Source organism: Leucopleurus acutus (assembly GCF_964270905.1).
Source record: "Leucopleurus acutus genome assembly, chromosome: 9".
NCBI classification, from domain to species: Eukaryota; Metazoa; Chordata; class Mammalia; order Artiodactyla; family Delphinidae; genus Leucopleurus; species Leucopleurus acutus.
In genome coordinates, this window is record NC_139144.1 from 12,711,392 (window position 1) to 12,729,716 (window position 18,325).

At 50.8% G+C, this 18,325-nt stretch overlaps 1 protein-coding gene across 1 annotated transcript in view; it reads left to right on the plus strand.

The window, feature by feature from the left end:
• Window positions 1-18,325, plus strand: part of NUDCD3 (NudC domain containing 3) — a 73,755-nt gene that overhangs the window by 42,741 nt on the left and 12,689 nt on the right. Inside the window, exons 3-4 of the mRNA XM_082846876.1 lie at window positions 7,274-7,406; window positions 15,944-16,087. Of these exons, the coding sequence (XP_082703002.1) occupies window positions 7,274-7,406; window positions 15,944-16,087 (277 nt within the window). The remainder of the gene's footprint in view (window positions 1-7,273; window positions 7,407-15,943; window positions 16,088-18,325) is intronic.

An 18,325-nucleotide genomic window follows, 5' to 3' on the forward strand; every position in this document is an offset into this window, starting at 1 on the left:
GTGAGAGGCCCGCGTACCGCAAAAAAAAAAAAAAAAAAAAAAAAAAAGTTTATAGAGAACTTCTTCAAACCAGGGAAAGCACAAACAAAAGCCATGGCAGGAATTTCACAGAAATGAGTCGCATATACGGCCAGTTAACATTAATACGCAGGGAAATGTGAATTAAGACCATACGGAAATACTATTTTTTACATATTTTTACTTCATAAAACTTAAGAAAGTGTGACAGTGTTGAACATGACCCCATGGGTTGACGGGACCCCGTGCACACCACTGGTGCATGGTGAATTGGGGCAGCCCTTGGAAATGAGTTCGCACTGCCTCTTAAGGGTAGGTTGCTTACTTTTACACTCTTGACCCAGCAGGCCCACTCCTGGGTGCATAACCAAGACAAACCCTTCAGGTTTTGTGACACAAAAAGGAAAGCGTAGCATAACGAATGTCCACGAGGTTCCCCCCCTTCCTTGTTAGCAGCATGTCATGATTCGTGTTTCATTTCTCTCCCTAATCCCAGACTTTTTTTTTTGATATGGCAAATCCCAGAAATCACAGACTTCACCCATATATATACTTCAGTAAAAAAAAAAAGGGCTTAATGTAATTATCATAACTTATAAATTTATGGTTCCTTATAATCATCTAATGTCCAGTCTGTGTTCACTCTTTCCTGATTGTCTCAAAATGTCTTTTTTCAGTTAGTTTTTTCAAAATAGTATTCCAGCAGGTCCAAACATTACATTTGGTTGCTGTTATCTTCTAAGTCTCTTAATTTAGAATCATTTCCCTTCTCTTTTTTCATTTTATGCCATTTATTTGTAAAGAAACTTAGAGTTTTGTCTATTGTAATTTTCCAGATTCTGGACTTGGCTGGTTTTATTTTTTTTTTGGTGTTGTTGCTTTTCTGGCTGCGTTGGGTCTTCGTTGCCGCGCGCGGCCTTTCTCTAGTTGCAGTGAGCGGGGGCTACTCTTCCTTGTGGTGCGCGGGTTTCTCATTGCAATGGCTTCTCTTGTTGCGGAGCATGGGCTCTAGACGCACGGGCTTCAGTAGTCGCAGCATGCAGGCTCAGTAGCTGTGATACGTGGGCTCTAGGGCCCATGGGCTTCAGTAGTTGTGGCGTGTGGGCTCAGTAGTTGTGGCACACGGGCTTAGTTGCTCTGCAGCATGTGGGATCTTCCCGGACCAGGGATGGAACCCGTGTCCCCTGCATTGGCAGGCGGATTCTTAACCACTGCACCACAGGGAAGCCCCAATGTACATGGTTTTGATGAAGATGTTCTCTGTCCCTTGTGCTCCCTATAGTGATTAGACCTGTGGGGTGGGGTGGATTTAAGGCCCAGCGTTGGTGCAGGACTACAGCAAAGGTGAGGCTCTCTCAGGAGGTGCCTGGTATCTGGCTGTTGCGGACATAGGTGATTTTCTGATCCTTCCGTGGGCAGACTCCCATCTGCCGCTCACCTAGCGCTCAGCGTCTGTCAAGGGATGCTGCCCAGCCTCACGTTTCCATTGTAGTTTACACAGTGGTGATTTTCTCATTCTGTTATACCTTCATTTATTATCTTATAGAGGGACTTGGCTTTTCTGGAATCCTTATAGAGGGACTTGGCTTTTCTGAAATTCCAGTTCCTGTAGAACCTTTTTTTTTTTAAAATTAATTTTCAGACTGAGCTGTGCTCTGCTCACCAGAGGTGACCACTGGGGTTTTATGAGCTCATGGATCTTTAACTATTTCATGTTATTCTTTTTGATGCTCAAATTGTCCCATCTTTGGCCAGCAGGAGCCCTCTGGGGGTCTCGTGTGCCTCTCGTGGGACCCTCCTCACCTTGAATGGCATCTTTGCTCTCAGGGGACTACTTAGCTTAGGCCGGCTGGAGACTAGCCGCCTCTCCACAGGGGCTCTGGCCCTGTTGGTGAGGCAGGCCCGCTACTATCTGGGGAGACCGATTGGTGGCAGATGCTAAACTGGTGAGATCAGTGTAGATAAACTTATTGATGTGAGATTTTTAAAAAGAAACTCAAGGGTAGAACTGGAAGCTTATTAGGCAGAATGCATAACTTCCCTCCCTGAATGCCCCAGAAGGTCAAGAAATCTCTATTCATAAAAGTCACCTGTTGAGTCCTGCGTCCGTAGGCAGACTTTCTAACTGGGTGGGAAGGCACTGAAGAGGGCAGTGATCCAGCGCGCGGAGGGCGGTGACCCTGAACATTTTCCCGTTTGGGCCATTTTACACGTTTGTCTCGCTTATTCTTCTTGGCCACTCTTTGGGACAGAGCTGTCAGTGTTCTGGTTTTATGGTTGGGGAGCAGGGACCGGAGTGCCATGACCTGCTTGAGGTTTCATGGCTGGCACCCAGTGACATGGGCTCGGCCTCGGGCCTTGAGTGCTGTGGACACGGGGTTTTCAGTGACCACTGGGCCTGGTGTAGAGGGCTCTGAGCCCCGCACCTGGGGCCCGGTGGTGTTAGCTCCTGTTGCCTGAGGAGCTGAGAAGAGGCAGGTACTAGAAAGGATCCTGCAGGTGGGGGGCCCCAGAGGAGACTGGGCAGGAGGCTGGGGAGGACGGTGGGCCGTCTGGTGCAGAGCGCCCTCTGGGCGGGTCATGTGGACCGACGCTGCCATCTGACCCTTTCCTTTCTAAGCTGCAGAGGTGAAGTGTGACATGGGGTGGCGTGGTCATCCCAGACAGTCACAATGGCTAAGGATCCAGGCCCCGACAGTCACATTGCAGTGCTGAGAATGCTGCCCGGGGACCTGCTTCCAGGAGGGCACAGTTGGTGCTGGGCTTCCGAAGCAGGGAGTTGGGGCTCCGAGGTGGGCAAGTGTTCTAACAATGCTCACTTTGTATAGGTTGGAAAATGCAGAAATCCAGAGGAAAAATCACTGTGTTTCCAATGGCTCCCATCCACATGTGGGATATGGTGGGATCAGTGAGAAGAGAAGGAAGCCGATGAGAGATGGAGCTGGTCTGTGAAGAGAGAGGATGAGCTGCTGTCTACTGACCACCTAATACACCCCGTACACGCACACACACCACAAACATGCGTATAACACACGTGCACACCACACGTACACACCATGCACATGCTTACAGCACACATGGTCACATGATGTGCTCATGCACATGTACCCATGCACGACACGTGTGCTCGTACACGCATAAGCCCTGGCTCCTCCCACTGGGTTCAGGGGCAGTGGCATCTACAGGTGGGTAGGGAGGTGTGGCCAGAGCTGTCACACCTGGGCACCACTGAGGACAGTGGAGAGGTGGCCTTTGCCTTAGGTCATGAGGGGCAAGTGTGAGTGTGTGGAGGCAGGATGTTCCAGGGTGAAAGCAGCTCTTTCTGGCTCTGGGAACCTGGTGAGCACTGCCCAGCACCTGTCTTCACGTAGGGGGAGCCACCGCCAACCCCGGGAGCCTGGGAAGGGGCCTGAGAGCAGCCCCGCTTCTCCCCGAATTATAACCCATTCCCTGTATGGGCTCCAGCCTGCTGCACAAAAGCCTTTATCTGGGGGCTGTGACCCCTTTTACCCGCGACGACTCCTACTTGCCACTGGCTGTTCTAATTTCCATGCTGCCGTGGCGCAGGGGCGTGGAAGGGGAGAGTGGGGGCGGCCTGAGCTCATACCCCACCTGTGCAGGTGATGCTGGCTGTGGGCGTCTGCCCAGCAGAGCTGGTCCCTTGGAGACACAGGGCCTGGCGTTTCCTTTAACACGGTCGCAGCCCTGTAATCCGCTGCTGCGGCTCCAGGTGTGGGGGCTGCAGTGAGGCCTGTGGCCAGCGCCACCCACCACCGCCGCGGCGCCCTGGCTGCTGACTCACGCTCCTTCTTCCCCCTTCCCCACCTCCAGCGCTGGCCAGCAGCTGCAGGGGGGTGGCCGCAGGCTGGTGGGGGACAGGGTGAGGGCGGGGACCCAGAGCACCTGCCCATGGCAGGAGGCTTACTGTTGCACACTGTTGGCTGGAAGTAATCAACTGTATTTAAAGAGAAGGTGGATTTTTAGAGTTAAAAACGCCCAGCAGCTTGCTGATCTGTGCTGGGAGTGACTCTCCTGGCTCCGCTGGGAAGAGGCTGCAGGTCTGGGGGGAGAGGGGCAAGCGCCTGCTGAGCCGCCCCCCTGCGATGCTGCCTGAGCAGCGCCCCTCCTGCTCTGGGGGAGGGGGTTCCCTGAGCACAGCCGCCTGTGGGGTGGAGGGTGGCCCCTTGAGGAGGTGTGACCTCATGGCATCTCCCATCCTCTGCTCGTCTGCTGGCCGTCCTAGTTGGAGGGCCCACGTGGATGGCAGCCGATAAGGGCTTAGCCGTATGTCATGGGAAGTAGCTATCCCCCCACTTTGAGGGTTCTTAGGTTTATTTCCTAACCTCTGCCAGTGCCAGGCCACATAGGCTTTTATTCTGTGTGTGGGTATTTTATTTCCGTGTTTTCATAACCTTGATTATTTCACACAGGTAACGTACACACACGATTCAAAACGCCATGCAGAGAAGATGTACGGGGAGGGTCAGGCCTCCTCCCACCCCTCCTGTTACTTGGTGCTCATTGGCGGTATTCTGTGCACGTTCAAGTGTTTGTCAGATGTGAGCTTTACAGCTGCAGTAGGTGCTAGAGCGGGGAGGAAGCCTGTGGGTCAGGGACATGTGGGTATTGGGCCACCCTGTCCCCCGGACCTGTTTCAGGGGCTCAGCAGGCAAGCAGGCTGGCGTGGCCACTGGAGAGCTCCCGGGAGTGGGGGCCACAGGGCAGATCACTGTCTCCTGTCAGTGTGTTCTTAAAGAGAGCTCTTTTTCTCCTGGTGGTAAAGTGTCTGCATGTTGTAGGGAATTCGGACAATACCTAAAGATACAGAAAAGAAAATCAAACTGCTTGTGATCCTGCTACCCAGAGACAACCACAGAGGCTTAATGGACTTCCTTTTATACATACACACATGTCTTTATGTGTGTGTTTTCTTAGAAGACTGAACCTGTACCATGCACAAAAGCTGCATGTCCTCTGTCAGTTCTATAGTATATTGAAAGCTTTCCTCGCATCACTGAAGCCCCTGTGCAGACGCTTGCGTTCGGTGGCATCCGCATCAGGCTTACTCTGACCGCCCTGTGGCCAGGCTTTGGCCGTTCCCGTCTCCTTTGCCCCACCCTGCTTCCTCTGTGGCTCTAGGGCCCCACAGGGGCCCGCCATCCCTCCCCGGCTGCGTGAGCAGGTAGTTTGGGGCTGGCATCTGTTCTGATTGGTCAGTGCCCAGCCCTGCCCCTGACCTAAACTGCTGCAAAAAGTACCACAAACTGGGTGGCTTAGATCAACAGAAATAAATCTTCCCGTAGTTGTGCAGTCGTAAGTCCAGGATCAGGGTGTTGCGGGGCTGCATTCCCTTTGGGACTCTGGGTAGAACCTTTCCTTGCCTCTTCCAGCTTCTGGGGTGGCTGACAGCCCTCAGCGTCCCTTGACTTGCAGCTGCCTTGCCGTCGCCATGTGGCTGTCTTTTCCCCGAGTCTCTACACGTTGTCCCTCTGTGCGTGTGTCTTCGTGTCCGGATCTCTCTCCCTTTAAGGACACGGTCCCATTGGATCAGGGCCCACCCTAATGACCTCATTCTAACTGGATTACCTCTGTGTAGACCCTGTCTCCAAAGGAGTTAGGACTTCAGCTGAGAGTTAGGACTTCAGCATATTAATTTTGGGGGACATGGTTCAGCCTGTAGTAGCCACCAGTTTACCAGCCCAGAGAGCCTGGGCTGTGATGGACGCCCAGCCTCAGATACAAGGTGTGTAAAGCATACCCACAGGAGGTAAACATGTTCTTGGCTTAAAACTTTTGCCAGAAAAAGTGAGTCCTCATTAACCACCGCTCCCAACTCCTCCTGACCAGAGGTGAGGGGCTGATGGGTACATGTGTTCTTGACCCTTTCCTGGGTGTTTCCATCTGCACACATGCAGATGCTCACGGTGAATGGAATCTCATCCGTCGGCCTCTCCCTCCAGGTGCATCTGCTGGGCTCTCCGAGGGCAGGAGAAGGTGGCCGAATGAATCTGTTTTGGGGGATGTCCTTCCTCATAGGTGTTGCCTCCTCCCCGACTAAGCTTCTGTCTTTAATTTAGATCTAAAACTCACTATGATGGACTCTACGCTTATTTTTGTATGGTGTTCATACTATCATTAACACTGTTAAATTCTGTGGCAAGTATTTTATTGTATTTTATTTTTAACATCAGCTTCTTGGCCATGCCTGTTTGCATCTGTGCTGGGTTGGTAATGCGTGTACCGGAGGATTTGGCTGACTGGGTTTTTTCTAGGCTGTCTCATAAGCACACTGCTCGCATCTTAGGAAAGCCTGCAGTTTAGTACATTGCCTTGGCTTTCATTTATTTACCGAGAGAAAATGGAGGCTGGTGTTGGATTAGGATTGAAGTTGAGCAGCTGTAGGCTGAACTTGTTTTGCCTTTTTTTTTTTTTTTAAGAGATACGTCCTGCCAAGTAGTTTATGAGAAACCAGGCACCCACAAGCCCCAGGATTTTTTTTTTCTTTTTTGGCTGTGTTGGGTCTTCGTTGCTGCACACGGTCTTTCTCTAGTTGTGGTGAGCGGGGGCTACTCTTTGTTGTAGTACGCAGGCTTCTCACTGCGGTGGCTTCTCTTGTTGCGGAGCATGGGCTCCAGGTGTGTGGTCTTCAGTAGCTGCAGCACACGGGCTCGGTAGTTGCGGCACTCAGGCTCTAGGGTGTGCAGGCTTCAGTAGTTGTGGTGTGTGGGCTCAGTAGTTGTGGTTCTCAGGCTCTAGAGCGCAGGCTCAGTAGTTGTGGCGTACGGGCTTAGTTGCTCCGTGGCATGTGGGATCTTCCCGGACCAGGGCTCGAACCCGTGTCCCCTGCATCAGCAGGCAGATTCTTAACCACTGCGCCACCAGGGAAGTCCCCTCAGGATTTTATTAATGAGGCTCTTTGGTTTGTGGGCTGGCCTGGTTTCTAAGCTTCATGAAGACCAGGAGGACCAGGCTGTGCTGTGGTCTGTGGTGGCGGATACTTTCCCTAACCTTAAGGGTGCCGCACTCAGGGTCTTCTCCTTGGCTTTTCTCTTTGTTCCTGTGACCTCCCAGGAAGCCCGAGCTGGGGGGTCAGAAACGAAATCGCCCAGAGAGAGGGAGAGTTTTAGATGCAAAACCAAGTGAGATTAGGTGAAAATTCTCACAACCTAGAGACAGTATGTACCTGGGTTCCCCTGTGGCCTTCCTGCCCTGTGTGTGGGCCTGGGCTGTCATCTTACTTCTTGTTCTTTCTCAGGAGGCAGGAGCAGTTCCAGAGAAACCCCGACAGCTACAATGGTGCTGTGCGTGAGAACTACGCTTGGTCCCAGGACTACACTGACCTGGAGCTCAAGGTGCCGGTGCCCAAGCACGTGGTGAAGGGCAAGCAGGTAACCTCGGGGGTTCTTCCCAGCTTCTCTGCTCAGCTTCTTTCCTTGGGGCATAGGCTTCAGGCTGTGGGCTGCACTGGAGCTGGTCTCCCCGTTTTGCCACCAACACAAAACTGCTTCTTTTCTGCAGTCACAAGCCTGCCACCCCATATCCTCTTTAACCACGTCAAGTATGAGACCCAGCCCAGTCCCCTATGTGAATAGAACCTGAGCTTTGTTGTTGTTTTTTAATGACAGTATTTTCATATCATTTATTGCCTTTAGTCTCTGCAAAAGCACTACAGAGTAGGCAAAGCAATTATTGTTATACCCATTTCATAGATGGAGAAAGTGGAGTCCCAAGAGGCAAAGCAAAGAACTACAGGTTCTGTAGTGACAAGTGGACTTCCAGTCCTGTGCTCTGCGGAGTTGTAACATTTACAGCTTGAGTTGATTTCTCCATCTTAATGAGCTTGAGTGAGTAGAAATTTAATCTTTTAGCAGGAGAGAGATGTTTACTTGGGGACGTTGCTGAGAATAACATGATTGTAGCTCGTTGGAAATAGGTAGGCATCACTTTAAAGGAAAAACTCTCACGTGAAATGGGACATTGTTACTATAATCCGTAATATAAAAAATTCCGATATATGCCAGAAACTGTTTCCTTATTTCAGTCATAATGAGAAACTACAACGTGCAAAGTAAGTAGTATCTTTTATGTTTTATAGATGAGAAATTGAGGCCAAGAGAAGTTACTTGGTTATCCAGGTGACATGGAAAAGTCACCATGTGTCTCCGTCACTCTTGCTGTGCCGGGGCCAGTGAGCACTGCCCGAATGTTTCTGAAGGAGTGAATGGCTGAATGGGTGCAGTGGTAAAGCCGTGGTTTGATTCACGTGTGTTTGCTTCTGAAGCTCATGCTGTTTTCCCTGTGTCCCACTCCTCACTTGATAAAGCGAAATAACTGCTGCCTTCTTTCAAAGAGAAGGTCCCAGAGCATGTAAAACAGACGTTGAGTTTCATATGCATTTTCGAGAAATGATGCCCTGTAAAGTGGCTCCTGCTGGTCTGGGTACGTGTGTGGATCCAGGTTCTGGGCAGTGAGTGAGCCCCTCCAGGCCTCCCCTCCACCCCGCCCCCATCCTGAGGCCCCTGCTGCTCCCTCCCTGGTTCCCTAGGCTCTACCTAAAACAGGCCTGCCCTGTGCAGGAGTCCGGGTGGGGCCCAGGGAGGCCTCTAAGAATACTGCTACTTTCCGCCAGTGTCAGACGAATGCAGTTCATTCTGCAGCACAGAAGACAGGAGCCGGACAGGAGCCCCTGAGCCTTCACGGCTCCACGTGGGTGTGCACCAGGGTGTCATGGAGATGGTGGCTGCAGCAGCACTGTCTGCTCGTTCCTCCCTTTCTCCCTTTCCCACCCCATCCCAGGAGATCTCACCAGGGCTCAGTGACCAGTGACCCAATGGACTTTAGGATCCAGGTCAGACCAGGTAACTAGGGGTCATCACTACAGAGTCCTACTTTTGATGACTGTGTTCCCTCTGACTGTGGTGGGTCATAGTGGGTGCAGGCTGACCTTCCTTGTCAGAATAGTTTGTTCAGCATCCTTTAGAGTTTTAGTGGGTCAGGTGTTGATTTTCATTTTGATTTTTGGTAGGATTGCCTTGTGTGTAGGCGAATAAATTATGAAAAGCGTTGGTAACTATACTTCACTACTTGGCTAAAAATGTTACAGCTTCCTGGTCTAGTGTCTGTCTTCTAACTTCTCCATGAACTTCTGGAGTTTTCTCTGGAAGGACTTGTGTTAGGCCCAACCTAAAACTAGTTATTTTGGGGACTTCCCTGGTGGTCCAGTGGTTAGGACCCCGCACTTTCACTGCCAGTGATGAGGGTTCAATCTCTGGTTGGGGAACTAAGATCCCGTAAGCTGCGCTGTGCGGCCAGAAAGAAAAAAAAAAACAACTAGTTATTTTCTCTTTCTTTGACTTAAGAGACACAGGTTACCTGGCATCTCTTGCTGAACTTCCCACAGCCATCTGGGAAACCTTCCCATTGAAAACAGCATCTCAGATGTGCACCCTGGTCATGGGGGTGTCAGTCTCATGATGCTGCCCTGCCATGAGCGGTGTGTTGTGAGGGGCCTGTCCTTCGTCTCGTTGCGCTGAGGGACAGACCGTCATGCCTCAGTCATATCTATGCCTCCTAAATCCACTTGTTGTGACCTCTGGGAGGAGATGGCCTCGCTTTCACTGAGGATAACCCTGGGTTTTGCTCATTCCTGCATTAGACGTTTACTGACCACATGATGGTCCCCAAGACTCAAACAAGATCGCTGCTCTGGAGCTGACCTGCGTGGGGCTCAGCTGATGACAGCACGTGTGCCAGTACAGTTCCAGGGTGTGGCGGGTGCCGTGCGGAGCATAAACAGGCTGTTGGCTCAACCAGCTCTGTGCAGCCGGGCACCCCTCGGGCCCTTCTTCCCAGCAGCCCTTCGAGGCGTTGCGGTGTGCACAGGGGGAAACGCGGAGACGGTGAGGGTCTCTCCAGGCTGGCTTGCTCTGGAGCCAGCGCTCCCACCACTCGCGGGGTGTGGATGAGCCTGGGTGTTTGTGACGCCGGATTGGAAGAGGCGTGTTCCCCGTAAGGCATTTATTTATCTAGTGTTGGCACTTTGTGACACCTGCTGACTTAATTTACACTAGTCTCCTACGTGGTTGAATTTTTTTTCTCCTTCAATAGTATTTTTCCCCATATCATTAAAAAATTGATGTATAATTGGCATACAATGTTATATTAGTTTCAGGTGTACAATATAATGGTTTGATATCTGTGTGTGCTGCGAAATGATCACCACAGTAAGTCTGGTTAACATGCTCACCATATTACAGAACTGTGTGTGTGTGATGAGAACTTCTAAGATTTACTCTCTTAGCAACTTTCAAATTCCAGGTCGCTTTTATACTGCAACCTTTGAAAAATGCATGGTCTCTCTAGTTCTTGGTGATCTGAAGAGTTTTAGGCATGCCTCACTTTAAACCTAGGGATAAATTTATTTTGTATCTCTTCGCTTTTGCTGGCCTAAGGGTTTTTTCTGAGTTGCCACTTTCTTTCTGGGCTGGCTCCTTTCCAGCTCTTCCCTGCGGTACCTGTCACGGCTACCTGTCAGCAGTGTTTATTTTTGGTTTTTGTCTGTGGCACCTATCCGATAGCATCATGCTGGTAGCTGTGATTGTAGCGGCTCAGCTGATGATGTCGCAGTTGTTCTGGGTTTGTTGTTAGCTCTGTATGTGAGGGGCCAGGGGTGTTGGGGGTAATGGGTAGATGTGGGAGCACTGAAGGTTAATGCAGGGGGGTCCTGGGCCCCCTCTTCTTCAGCTGTAGCTTGGTGCTTGAGGCCTCAGAACATTGCCCCTCCTTTACTCCTTGCCGATTTTTTCCCTGTGGAAAACGTATTTGCCTCTCAAGGGTAGTGGGGGACAGATAAACGCATGTGCGTAACGCTTTAAGTTCAAGCGTTCTTATTTTACATGCGATTGTTTTTTTGTTCGTGTTGTTTTTATCATTTTGCTGGTGCATCTAACGGAAAACTTCTCGAAATGAAGCTTTGGTTTCATTCATCAGTGAAATGTAGTTAGGTCTTTGCTTCATCACGTTCTTTGTTCTGTCCGCTCTGCACGGGAAAAGCATCCGAGTTCCCCATTCTTTCCTCAGCGTAGCCATGGGGTAGGGAGAAGGAACTTTGCCATCAGGACGTTGTGTGTGTGATCGCTATTGTCAGCTGGGGCTGGTTATAAACCTGGCATTTCATTGAATCATAGGATTTTAATGCAGGAAAATTGAACTCCAGAGAGTTTTAGTCTGACTCTCATTTTGAAGATGAGAGAGCTCTCCTGGAGACATAAACCTCTAGGGTGCCACACTGTCCGGTGAGACGGTGGTGGAGCGGAGCGCAGGACCCGGCTCCCACCTCCACCCTGTCTGATCAGTTGTCTTTTGCGTGGAAAATGTCATGATATTGTTGCACACAGTCATGACTGGATGACATTGAGTGACAAGTGAATTACTTTCCTTCTCATTCTCTTTCCTCTCGGAGATTGTGCATGGTCTTTACTGACGGATGAGGCCCTTCCTGCTGGCTGGTGGGCTCACGGCCATGCTGCATGCCATCTCTCGCCTCACCATGGGAACCTTCCAGAACAGCACCAAGGCCCCTGGGCATGTCTTGTACAGTGACGCTGTGCCCCAGAGCTTGATTCAGCTGTAGGAATTTGTGCTTAAAAGCTCTATTACACGGTGTTCCCTTCTTAGAAAGCGTTTAGAAAAAATGTAGGAAGACTCTTTTTTATAGGAAACTTCCATAGCAGAAAAGGCTAATAGGCTGCATTTATCTGTTAAAAAATTGTTTTTGTTTGAATGCATAGGACATTTACCTGTTCAAAAGAATAAAATGTACAAGGAGAGGTTTCTTTCCTGCCTCTGCCCTTTTATCCTATACCAGCCCCCACCCCAACCTCAGAAATCACAGTACTAGTTCCTGGGATCTTTGGGTAGATGTTTTCTATGCATATGTTGTCAAGTTGTCAACTATGAATAAATAGCCTCGCAGCCCCACCTTCAGCACAGATGATGTGCGCCCCCCGCCCCGAGTTCCCTCTGTCGGCCCCACCAGGGCAGTTCTGGTCTCTGGTGTTTGCCGCCATGCCCCCAGGGCCTCAGCCGTGCCTGCCAGCCAGAGTGGCTGCCCGGGAAAGTCTCAGGGGACCTAGGATTTCCCATGTCATCTGGCTCAGGCTGTCAGGACGCTGAGAGTGCAAGTGCTCTGAGCCCACCACCCCTTACACTCAGGGCTCTGGTCTCTGCTGCTCCTCCCGTCAAGCTGCTTTGCAGGTCCTTATTCCATTTTCATTACATCCCTTTGGATCAGTAGTTTCTTGTATAGTTTTTTGTTTTTCTGGAGTTTCTGGCTGTCTTTCTTTTTTTCTTGTCAAAAAATAGTACACTTCCATCATAATCTCAGAATTATTCAGACTCTCACTAGTATTGTGTATTGTCTAGAAATCACTTCCTGCAGACCCTCTCACCTCTGACTCCCATCCGGACTGATTATTTTCTAGTTCGGTTGTATAGCTTGCATCCTGGAACTTCTTTTCACTGCACTTCTAGGTTAAATTCACTGTGTTTTAGATCCTTGTTGGATCTTCCTCTTTTTTTCCCCTAGTTTTATTGAGATATATTTGACATATAATGTTGTATTAATTTCAGGTGTACAGCATAATTATTTGGGATGTGTATATTTAGCAAAATGATTACCACAATAAGTTTAATTAACCTTCATCACCTCACATAGTTATAAATTTTTTCTCGTGATGAAAACTTTTAAGTTCTACTCTCTTAGCAACTTTCAAATGTACCGTTTAGTATTGTTCATTACAGTCACCATGCTGTACATTAGATCCCCAGAACTTACTCATTTTATAAGTGGATTTTGATCCCCCTCCTCATCCAGGATCTTCCTCTGTTTTCATTCTCATTTTGTTGTGGTATAGACTCAGGTAACTTTCTCGAAATGATGTGTGGTAATAAATGCAGTGTTCTTGAATGTCTTAAAATGCGGTTATTTTAAACTTCCGCTTATTTTGTGGTTTGAGTTTTTATAGAATTCTAACTTTAAAAAATACTCTCCTGGGAGTTTCCTGCTGGCCTAGTGGTTAGGAGCCTGGGCTTTCACTGCTGTGGCCCGGGTTCGATCCCTGGTCGGGGAACTGAGATCCTGCAAGCCGCGTAGTGTGGCCAAAAAAAAAAAAAATCTCCCCTAACAAGATTGAAGGCATTATTCTCCTGTCTTCTTACATCCGCTGTTACAGCTTCTAGAAATGTCTTCCATTCCGGTTCTTTGTGAGTAAACTTTTTTCCTCCTATTTGGAACTTTTAAGACCTTATTTTAAATACTCAGTGGTATGAAATGTCATGAGTTTGTGGAAGTCGTCTTTCATTCGTCCTGTTCAGCCCTCAGTGGGTCCTTTTAAACTGAAGCCATATTTTTCTTAAGCTCTGGAAAATTGTCTTGTTGCTGTCACAGTTTCTGGAATGCCAAACTGATTGCCTGGATTGGTTCCTGGCTCTACCTTGATTTCTTTGACTTTATCTTCCAGCTTTTCTGTTGAAAATCTTATTTTCACTCTCCTTTTTTCTAAGCGTTTGTTTTGTCTAGTTCTGTTTTCATGTTTTATTCTGGTTCTATAGATAACGTATCTTCTCAGATCTCTCCGAGGGTATAAATTGGAAATATTTTAGAATTCCCTTTTTTCCTAATTAGCTCTGTAATCTTTACTTTTTTTCTTTTTAACCTAAGTCTGTCTTTTTGTGCTGCTGCTTTTTCTCATAGAATGCAATCCTTAGTTCCCTGTTAGTTTTTTTATTTTAAAAATATATTGGGAATTCCCTGGTGGTCCAGTGGTTAGGATTCCACACTTCCACTGCAGGGGGCACGGGTTCCATCCCTGGTCGGATCCCGCATGCTGCGTGGTGCGGCAAAAAAGAAAAAAAAAAAAACTTCCCCATTCTTTGGAGTGTGGAATGAGGTTGATGGTTTTCTCCTTTACGTGTCTGAGGTCTGCCGCTCCCATCGCTGCTCACAGCTGAGGAGTTGACTGTCTGGCTTTGCCATGCAGTGTGTTGGGCTGGGTGTCCACCCAGTTCCCTCAGACTGCCGGCCAGTTTTTCTGGAGCAGGGCCCCCTGTAGCTCCGTGGCACACAGTGGGTTCTTATCCCTTCTCACGGGGTTTCCGCTGGCACGGCTGCCCGTGGACTGACTCAGCCGCTCTGCTTCCGTGCTCCATACCTGCTAACTGCCGGCCAGAAGCGCCACTCGGCTGTGCTTGTCCCTGCTCCGTGCTGTCTCTCGCCACACGCCTCTCCTTCCTCTCCATAGAGTTGTTGAAAGTTTCTCTGTCCTGGCCTCTCCCTTCTTCCCTGTGTTGTCTGGGGTTTTTCTCTGCGTGCTTTCTTCCTGTCATCTCTGTGGGTCATGGAGTTCAGGAGATGGTCGCCTGTTCCCAGAGTGACGTCTTGAACTGTGGAGCTCCTGGAAGCATCTCTGGTCTGGTTTCCCCTCGGTGCTTGGGTACATCCGCTTTGTATAAGAGACGAGCGTTGTGAGAAGCTCACCCAGGTTTGGAAATTATCCTGTTACATAAAGTTGGCTGGAGGATTTTATTTGTTAAAGTGAGCTTGTTCCTGGGAGGCCAGGACTGGTGGAGCCTTGGTCCGCTCTGTCAGGTGTTCACTGCACATCCGAGTTCGTGGTCAGGGACGCGCTATTCGGCCAGCGATTGTCTGCATGTGTCTAGGAGTGCGCTGGGCCGCTGTTGGGCAGCTGCGAGTGAAGTGAGTTGTGCCCGTGCCTTAGCAGAACCGAGTTAAGTGGTACATTCTCTCAGAAATTGGGTGCAATTGGAGCTGGGGCTCACAGGACCCCCCTGGGGCCTGCATGCGGACACGGTGTGTGCAGGCATCTCTCCTTTCCATCGCTTATTTATGGTTATTTAAAATACAGGTAGGTTATAGTATCAGATTCCACTGACAGGTGTAGACTCCAGTTTGAAAATTCTGTGACACTGAGGGTTTCTTTTCAAGTGCATTTAATAAGCACTTCGCAAATGACATGGGAGGGCCATCTCCAGACTGTTTTGACGCCTTGACTGACACTACCCACCCGTGAGAAAGTCCTAATGTGGACATTATGCAAATACTATTATAAAAGATTTTTACGTTATAAAACGCAAAATTTAGAAGAAGTGGGGGGAAAATAAACCCGGAGTTCTGTTTTCTTTCCTCTCTGTTTACTGATCTGCTGAACGTCCTGGGGTCCACGTGCTTGGGATCTTGCTGGCCGGGGTACACACACGAAATAAGGCCCCCAGTCCAGCAGCTCCAGCTCTGTTGTGGAGACAGACGGTGAGAGCAGGGAGAGGGCGTTTCCAGCCAATGAGGAGATGGGAGAACAAAGACAAAATATAAAACCAGAGCACCTGGCCTCACCGTCCTGGGTGAAAGCTGAGCTGTGGCCACAGGTGGCACAGCAGCTCCTGGCAGGCAGCAGAGCCGGGATCGCGGCTGCTCTGCCCCCCCGGGCGTGTCCTCCAGGGCAGGGCTGCTGTCCACGCCAGACAGCAGGGTGGGCGTCGGGGGAGCACAGCCCCTGCTGCCGGCCCTGCTTGCCCTCTGCCCAGGGAGTTGGCCTCCCCTAACCGGAGTAGAGTTTGCGGCGGGAAACCAGCGGTTCCCACAAAGCCCCCTGCGTTACCGTTACGCGTATCGAGACATCTTCTAGTGCGTTTCCTTGAAGGAGATGATGATGCAGAGGCTGCTTCACGTGTGAATTGGATGGTATGGTTTTCGTCATTCAGAAAGCCTGTTGACCTTCGGGCTGGTTTTGCATCTTGTTCTCCTGCAGTGTGTGGTCAGGCGCCTTGGAAACCTCCGTTCCCTCCCACCCTGGAGCACGCCGGCCACCACCTTCCCAGCGCGAGATGATTCTCCTCTGCTCTGTTCCAGGTCTCTGTGGCCCTCAGCAGCAGCTCCATCCGGGTGGCCGTGCTGGAGGAAAACGGGGAGCGCGTCCTCATGGAAGGAAAGTTCACCCACAAGATCAACACCGAGAGCTCCCTCTGGAGCCTTGAACCTGGGAAGTGCGTTTTGGTAAGTGTGGGCAGTGATACTGTGAGGGTGTTGATTTCTGCCAGCTGGGGAGTTTCCTCGGTGTTTTCCGAGCAGCTCGAAGGGCACCTTTGTGGGCCTCAGCTGACTGTCACTGCTGCATCTACAGCCTTGGCCTCTCGGCGTCCCACTGCTTGTTGCTTCCTTGAGGTGGGGCCCGTGTCAACAACAAACGGAGGGGCGCTGGAGTGCAGTGTTTCTCACTGCTTCCTGTCCTGCCCATGCACAGACCACATGCAGTGACCACGGAGGAGGTCCTGCTGGGGCATCGTCCCCAGAGCGCGGCTCTGCTCACATCGGACATGTCCCCTCAGTTCCAGAGGCTTCTGCTCTCCAGGGATTCAGTTACATCTACGGCAAAACCAAAGAAGTTAAAAATTAAAAGGCAGGTCGCTTTCATGAATCCCAGTCTGGGGGATGCAGAGTTACTAAATTCAAACAGACAGCCTATTTGACAAAGTGGGTCTCAACTGGCTAAGCTAGCCGAGGGTGCAAGATCCAAACGAAGGGGTACGTGTTCCAGTTACTAGAGTCTTCGGCGGCTCCATCCTCCCTCGTCAGAGCCTTGCACCTGGTCAGTGGGCAGCACCCAGGGAGGCTTCATACAGCGAAGAGAGGCTTCATACAGCAAAGAGAGGCTTCATACAGCGAAGGGAGACTATATATTTGGGTTCGTTCCTTTCCTCTTCCTTCCTGCTGGGATGCTTAACCAGGGTGTGGTGGAAGGGGTAAAGATGAAAAGAAAAATACTAAGTCTTTGGGCACAAAAGACCTCAGAATTTTATATAGGCATGTTCTTTATATGTGCAAAGTGTGCCGTTTCTTCGTGATCCACTCTCTCTGGGAATAGGTGCCCATGGGCCTGCCTGCTTGGTCCTGACCGACAAGGCCCGTGGTGCTCTCTTCTGGCTGCTCGCAGCTCGCAGACACACAAACCCGGTGGAGCGGAGAGCATTCCATCACTGCTGGGGGGGCTGGAGGTCTCGGCATGCCCGGGACCCCCGAGCACACACAGGCCCCTCTGTGTGACAGGAACACCCGGTGGCAGAGCGCCGGCCAAGTCTGCCCGAGTCTTGCTTAAACCATGCTCTGTCGCACCTCCCCTGCCCTTCTGAGGTTTCTGCTGCTCGCCACTAGTGTGCAACAGTCATGATGATTTCCCCCTTATCACCCTGGGGTTCAGTCGCTCGTCTGTTCACGCCCGTGCCTCCCCACCCCCAGTGCCGCTCCCCAGACTATGGCCCATGCTCTTAACCACCAGTTCCATTTGCAGAATACCTTCATGGGCATGGTCTCATTTGCACCTCCCACGATTGTGGGGAGTAGGAAGCCAGGGTCTCATTATCCCCCCGCCTCCCGAGGTCACGTAGGCAGCCAGTGGGAGGCCGCAGCAGGCAGCCCACCCTCTCCCGGCGCCACTGTGATGGCTCAAGTGGTCACAGGGAGCGTGGACCCTGGGTGCCCCATTGTCTACGGATGCCGGGCCTCACTCCTCCTGTGTGGGGTTGATGGACCGCCCAGAGCTGTGCACGTAGAGCTCGTCCCGGCAGACAGCTGGTTGTGCTTTGCTCCCTCTGAGGGGTGCTTCTGTTGTCTTCAGCCCTGTTGTCTTCGAGTCCCCACCTGGGACGGAAAGACTGACCTCGTTGCTGGACGCTGAAGGTCCACAGCCACTGTTTACACACAGGTCTGTCGGGGTTGTGATCAGGGTACCGAGGATTCCCTGTACTTGACGTGACTTCTGCAGAGATGTGGTTGTTAAGCAGGTACCTCACTCTTGGGATTTTCGTTGCCAGAGGTGATGTTAACTTCTTCATGCCTGTTCCAGAGCCGTGTCACCTTTTTTGCATGTTTTGTGCAACTTGCGTCTGAATACAGACGTGGCTCGTGGCCAGGGCGATAACTCCTTGTAATTATGGCCTCCATCTATTGGGTACACTTTGGCCCTGGCTCTGTGAGGTGCCTGGTGGTGCTGTTTTGTCTCTGCAAGCCTGTTGTACAAATCAGGATGCTGGCGCTCAGAGAGGGTGAAGAGCTTGCTCAGGGTGGAGCCAGACCCCAGACCCAGAAGCCTCCCGTTTCCCTCCTTCTCTAACTTTCAGCAGAAAGGCACCCAGGAGCGAGTTGGTGCGGGGAGGAGAGCTGGCAGCGGCGCAGCGTAGCTTGTGACCAACAGCCCCGGGCCAGCAGGGAGACTGGTGCGTCGCCTTCCCTGCTGAC